Raw genomic sequence first — 6,504 nt, 5'->3', positions numbered from 1 at the left:
GCGGTGCCCCCGCGCTCGGCCTTCAGCGCCAAGCGCTCCGAGAGCCGGGAGCCGCCGCCCGCCGACGCGCCGCTGCCCTTCGACCGCGTGCTGCTCAACGAGCAGGGCCACTACGACGCCGCCAGCGGCAAGTTCACCTGCCAGGTGCCCGGGGTCTACTACTTCGCCGTGCACGCCACCGTCTACCGGGCCAGCCTGCAGTTCGACCTGGTCAAGAACGGCGAGTCCATCGCCTCTTTCTTCCAGTTTTTCGGGGGGTGGCCCAAGCCGGCCTCGCTCTCGGGCGGCGCCATGGTGCGGCTGGAGCCCGAGGACCAGGTGTGGGTGCAGGTGGGCGTGGGGGACTACATCGGCATCTACGCCAGCGTCAAGACCGACAGCACCTTCTCGGGGTTTCTGGTCTACTCCGACTGGCACGGCTCCCCGGTCTTCGCGTAGGCCCCGCCGGGGAGGGCGGCGCTGCCGCCCTGCGCCCGCCCTGCGCCCGGGAGGGCCGGACCCCCTGGGACCCTGCCCGTGCCGCCCTGCGGCCGCAAGGATGGAGATGGGGAGACCGGGGAGACCGGGGAGGCAGCACGGGGCAGTGGCTGGATTTCTGCCCGAGACCAAAGCAATGTGCTGCGTTGGCAAATGTAGGTCCCCTGCCCCCCCTCGATTTCTCTGGCCCAGAACCCCGAAGTGGGATGCTCTCTTCCTGCCTCTCTGAGCCTCCCCCGTCCCTCCTGCTCGCAGGGCCGGCCCTTCTCTCAGAGGTCACTCAATAAACTTTAAACCCTTCCTGCTGCTGGTGTGTCCGCCTTTCTGCAGTAGTGGGGGTGCCCTGCCTCTGAGCGCCATGTCCTGGGGCGGGGGGAGGCAGGGGTCTGGTGTGGGCCTCTGGTCATACGGAGAAAAAGGTGCCTTTTTCTAAAGGATGCCAAACCAGGTGGGGACTGCCTTCACCGCGAGCACCAGGCTCTGCCTGGTCCCCGGGTGACTGGAAACGCTGAGTAGTCTCTGGGATGACCACCAGGGGGTGCAACGCAGCAACTGCTCTCTGCTTAAACCTTCAAGTTCTTAAGGGTGATTATGTGGAGGAAGGGTACTCAGGGCTGCCAAAAGAATTCCAGATGGGGGGGAGCAAGAAAAGGGGGGAGGGTCTTCTGCTCCTGGCTCAGGAAGTTTATCTTCCCTGATAAAATGTTTATTCCTACATTAAACAGAGACTGGAAGGAGCCGAGCCTCCCCTTGCTCAGGCCCCTGTCCAGGAAGGGGGGGAGGGAAACAAAAGCCCAATCCAGCCTCAGGCCTCCCAGCTGAGGGGGAGGTGGGGAACTCTCCCCCGAGGTGCTGCACACAGCCCGGGTGGGCCAAGCCTTGAAGTCTAAGGCTAGCCCCAAAGCGCCCCAGAGGTTCACCTCCTGTGAGCTTCAAGGTCTAGCCTGGGACAAGTTAGTCAATTTAAAGACTTGCTGGTGGTGTGCGCAGCCTCTCAGCCTTGGCGGGGCTCTCCTCAGCTTCTGCAGGCCCCACTCGTCTCCTCCCCCTTCCAGAAGGCATTACACAATACAATTATGGGGCGCAGGGGGGGGGTGCTGCTAGTCATTGGAGGGCAGCTACAATCTAAGGGACTGGGGCCCAAGTGCACTGGAGACAGGCCGCAGGCCTCTCAGGCTCCAGCTCCCTGCCTCCACTAGGAGGTCCCAGCGCCACAGTCCAGCCCATCACTGCAGCAGACTCTCAGCCAAGAGACACAGAGACACGCACCAGTTCTGCAGAGATCCCAAGTCCTCTCCTGGGAAGACTGATTCAACGGGTAAGAAGTTCACCTTTGGCTCCTTGAGGGAGCTGGCAAAAATGGAAGACATAGGGGAGGCATGTCCAGACCCATGTGTGCAACACAAAGAACAAATCAGAGAGTTAGCACTAAGCCGGTCATGCCTGGCATAGGCTTTTCCTTGGCACAGCCCTGCCACTCTTACCGCATCTTCCCCACCCCCAGTTCTATGGCCTGGTTCTTCAGACACAACCGATGTGAGAGACCCTGCTGCAGCATCTGTCACCCAGACGCTGCTCACCTTTGCAGGGATGGATGCTGAGGCGGTTAGAGCTGTCAATAGAACTTTATTCATCAGAAACTGGCCCCTTCTGTTTGGACCCTAGTGAAATGTGCACAGTCTGCCCTCCCGACTAACAGGGAGAGACAAAGAGAAATGCCATTTTTCTATGCCATGTGGGGAGTGAGGGAATGAGTAGAAATTTGGTTTTTCCTCCTGAGGTTCCCTGTGGAGCTAGGGAGCCCCAGGGTCTATGGTCCCAAAGCCAGGTACACACACACACACACCATAAATGAAAATTGACACACACACACACACACACACACACACACACCCCATAAATGAAAATTGATCCCAGCTTTTGGATTGAGTTTGGAGGGAGTCTCATCAGATCGTGACAGGCAGAAGCAGCTCTCAGAGCACCTGAGTCTACCCCCAAACCTAGCAGGACACAGGGATACTGGCCGAACACCAAAGTTCAAGACCATCCCATGGCCCCTAAGTTATCAAAATACACAAATGACACTGATGTGTTGTGGCTGCAGAAGCTCGGAGGAAAGTGGCAGGTAAAGAATTGTAAATCACCAACAGAAAAAATGAACAGGAAGCAAAGGATAGCCCCAGAAGCTGACATCTGGGTGGGCCCTGGGCAGACTTGAGGAGAGGCCACTGGGGACAGTCTCAGAACCCTTGCATAGTGAAATACTCACCACCCTCAGGATTAAGGGACCCACGGGGTTCAGCAAAGCTATGCTAGCCTGCCCCACCCAGATCACCGTTTTCCAGTGTATCACATCTCCACAGATGTATGGTTTGATGCTTTACAGGGAAGCCATAGCGACAGAGGTGATTCAGGCCATAACCTGGAGGGCTTCTGCGTGGGAGGGTCTGCGAGGAGCATGGAGGGTGGGTAGGCAGAGTGGTTTTCAGAGGTAGACATTGAGGGTCTGCAGGATGCCGCGGCGGCAGAGCGGGCAGTTGCGGTGGTAGACGGGGTGGCGCATCAGGATTTCAGTGCAAGCCTGGCACAGGCACAGGTGCCGGCAAGGCAGGAGCAGCACAGTCTTGCTCTGGTCCTGGCAGATGACACACTTTTTCCGCTCCTCTTGCTCCTTCAGCAACTTCCATGGGTCTTGTCCAGCCGTGGGTCCCTCCTCATTGAGTCTCTCCCGGCCCCGTGCAGGTGGATTTCTGATGGTGCTGACCTCCTCCTCTTCTGCATCTGCTCTGAGCCCCGCTTCAGGAGGTGTGTCCTGACCCTGGGTCCTGGTGGGGAACACTCTCCTAGGGCCACCCAGGGGGGCTCCTGATGCCCCTCCCCGGTTCGGCCAGCTTGCCAGTTGTAGGCTACGGCTCCAAATACGGTGCCAGGCCTCCACACCAAGTGCTAGGCGAGACAGCCGAAGGACATCCTCTCGGAGCCGGTGGAAGGATGGGCGAGTGTGAAGCTGGCTGAGTGCTCGGGTGGCCAGCCTCAAGATGAGGTCCGGGTGCAACACAGTCACAGTCACTGCCAGCACGCAAGCCAGCAACACCAAACCAGTGAGATTGACAAGCACAAAGCTGGCCAGGAGGCGGGCGGCTGAGGCCAGCAGCTCCAGGGCTAGTTGGCAGGGGGTCCAAAGGAGGATGGCCATGGCCACAGCACTGCTGGAAATGTGGGACAGGAAAGCGGCCATCACGTCTGTCATCCTCCACAGAGGCCCTGTCACGGCATCCCACAGGGCCAGCACCAGGGAGAAAAGGTTCTGTGTGCCAATGAGGCAAATATTAACCAGGCTGTTGACCACGTAAGCCACCAGGCTCATGGCAATGCCACAGATGTCACAGGCCTGGCGCAGCAAAGCGTGGCCATTGGAGATGACGTTGAGCACACCCCGGTGCAGGATCTCCCGGCTCCGTAGCGCCCCATGAGAGGCCAGGTGTCCCAGGAGCTTTAGGCTCTCCAGCCCAGAGCAGCAGCTATAAAGCAGGGTACCCAAAGCCTGTAAGCCCCCAGAGATGAACCGGACCAAGACTTCGATCAAGGCCAGCAGAGAAAGCAGGACACCTCGGCCCAAGTGCAGAAGACTCGTCAGTACCGTGTGTGGCAGGTTGTAGATGAAGGCAAGGAGCCAGGCCAGGGAAGCCAGGAGGGAGGACACCAGCAGGAAGTTGAGATCCAACACCAACGTCAACACGTCCAGCAGCAGGCCCACCCCATTCACTACGAGGTACACAGCCTCCATGATCAGGACGAGTCGAGCGTGGTCCGGAAGGAAGGCTGGCTCCTCGGGGAGGGCGTTGTCAATATTGTGGGGAGTCGGAGGTTAACCTGGAAGGGAACCGCGGTCTAAGGAAGGAGAGGGTCGGAGGGAGAGGGGGCCAGGTGCCACTCCAAGGGTCCCTGTTTGGAGGCTGGGCCAGTTCGGAAGAGGCCCAACATCTCTGAAGTGAAGGCGAACCCGGGCTGCACGGCAGATCTCCGCTTTGGAGGCCTAGGGCGGCGTACCACGGCCGGACAACGGGTCAGACCCGGAGGAACCGAGGACCGACAGGCTGGGACCAGGCCGGGCCGGGGCCGGGGCCGGGGCCGGGTGGGGGCGGCGCGGGCTGGCCGCGAGTTCGCGGTCCAGCGACGCAGGTGCCCCCGGCCCCGCCCGGCCCCCGTCCTCCTGCTCGCGGCGCTCGACGCCCACCGGAGGCGTGGGAAACAGAGTCCGCTTCAGCAAGGCCCGACCTCGGCCTCAACTCCGCTGGGCGCCGCCATCTTGTGCGCGGAGGGGTGGGCTAGAGGCGACCTGGGCAGGGCGGGACGATGACCGCCAGCCAATCGGCGAGGTCCAGCCGCAGGAACCTCGAGCGCTCATTGGTCCCTTTGAAAGGCGCCCAAATGGACGTACTTTCCAAAGAGAGGAGCGGACACGTACAATAGCCCCTCCCCTTTAAGTGGTGATTGGTCCGTTGACGGCCTCGTGGCCACGCCCTCTAAAGGAGCCGGCTGGAGGTTTAAACTGTAGTCTCCGGCCGCGGGTGGCGGCCTGTGGGCTGGGGCCTGGGCCATCGCCGTCTCCGCGTCCCGGTCAGACCCGCCTTCGCACCTCTTCTCGTTCATTCCCTCATTCTATCAGTTATCCAGCTCCTACAATGCTTTGCGGGTGAAATCCTCATTGTGTCAGCTTTGTGTGACCGATGACAAAGTACCCGTGGTAACCAGTTTTCTTTTAGTGCCGGCCCTGGGGGCTTGAACGCGGCCGGGTGCTCTCATTGGCTGCTGGTGCTCCACCACGTGAACCACGGCCCACGGTAAACTGGTTCCTTTGGCGCCGAGGAGCAGCCAAAGTCCTGCCCGTGGCCTAACTCCCTTCTACTCGGGCCCATCTGTTCCCCCTGCAACACTGGGGTAGAAGTCAGGGCAGTACTGTTACATAAGCCCTTGTGCAAAGCATCCTTCTGAAGGTGCTTTGGCCAAACAGATGACCAACTGCCAAACCAAACCATAAACAGACACTTCACCCGAGCTGGGAGGGGGGGGAGAGGAAGTACCTGGACCAAGAGATGAGACCTGTGATTAGTACAAATAAGATCCTTCATTTGCATAACAGACTGTCCAGTGATTGGTGCAAACTCGGTTCTTCATTTACATAATGGCCTGTCTTGTCATTGGTGCAAACCGAACTTGAGCAAACTGTGCTTGATGTAACACCTGTCCATTCCAGACAGGATGACGGGCTGGTCAACCTCAGTTTGTGAGCTCCAATGCCCTACCTGTCAGGGACCTGGTATCTGACTCCTGAGGCCCAAACCCTATGTCACCATGCATAGGTGACAAAGTAGCTGTCAAAGGCCTGAGGCTGATTGTCACTGTTTACTGCCATCTGCTCCACTCCCTGCAAATATTCACAATGACAGGAACTTCTCCACCTACCTATGATTTCTATGTAGGTAGAAAAGAAAGGTCCCAGCCAGCTGGTTTATAATACACTAGGGACACATGAGCCTCTGAAGAATATTGAGTTCAAAATTTATGTTTACAACACCAACGGCCCCAGTGGGTCATATCTGTAATCCTAGCCACTCAGAAGGCTGAGATCTCACAATCGTGGTTCAAAGCCAGCCCAGGCAGGAAAGTCCATGAGAATCTCATCTCCAATAAACCACTCAGAAAATGAAGTGGTGCAGTGCTTCAAGTGGTAGAACGCTAGCTGAAGAGCTGAGGGACAGCGTTCTGGCCCAGTTTAAGCCTGATGACCAAGAAAAAAAAAAAAGCTGGTTAGCTTTCAAATAGTTCTAACAGGGCTGGAAAGGTGGCTCAGTGGTAGAGCGCTTGCCTTACATGCATGAGGCCCTGGGTTCGATTCCTCAGCACCACATAAGCAAAAAGAAAAAAGCCATAAGTGGCACTGTGGCTCAAGTGGTAGAGTGCTAGCCTTGAGCTGAAGAGCTGAGGGACAGTGCCCAGGCCCAGAGTTCAGGCCCCATGACTGGA

The 6,504-nt window shown here is 58.3% G+C and overlaps 2 protein-coding genes across 2 annotated transcripts in view; one reads left to right on the top strand and one right to left on the bottom strand.

The window, feature by feature from the left end:
• The window catches only part of C1qtnf5 (C1q and tumor necrosis factor related protein 5), a 1,626-nt gene extending 868 nt beyond the window's left edge, over positions 1 to 758 (top strand). The window contains exon 3 of the mRNA XM_013009504.1: positions 2 to 758. Within this exon, the coding sequence (XP_012864958.1) occupies positions 2 to 438 (437 nt within the window). The 3' untranslated portion in view covers positions 439 to 758. The remainder of the gene's footprint in view (position 1) is intronic.
• A 1,329-nt stretch (positions 759 to 2,087) lies between these two features.
• Positions 2,088 to 4,548, bottom strand: Rnf26 (ring finger protein 26). The gene has a single exon (XM_013009893.1). The coding sequence runs from the start codon at positions 4,262 to 4,264 to the stop codon at positions 2,963 to 2,965; it is 1,302 nt and encodes a 433-aa protein (XP_012865347.1). The 5' UTR covers positions 4,265 to 4,548; the 3' UTR covers positions 2,088 to 2,962.
• Between the last annotated feature and the right edge of the window lie 1,956 nt (positions 4,549 to 6,504).

The sequence above is a fragment of the Dipodomys ordii genome, unplaced genomic scaffold (genome assembly GCF_000151885.1).
Source record: "Dipodomys ordii isolate 6190 unplaced genomic scaffold, Dord_2.0 Scaffold10, whole genome shotgun sequence".
In the NCBI taxonomy this organism is placed as follows: Eukaryota; Metazoa; Chordata; class Mammalia; order Rodentia; family Heteromyidae; genus Dipodomys; species Dipodomys ordii.
The sequence above is the reverse complement of the archived record's forward strand: the minus strand, read 5'-3'. Positions and strand labels throughout refer to the sequence as shown.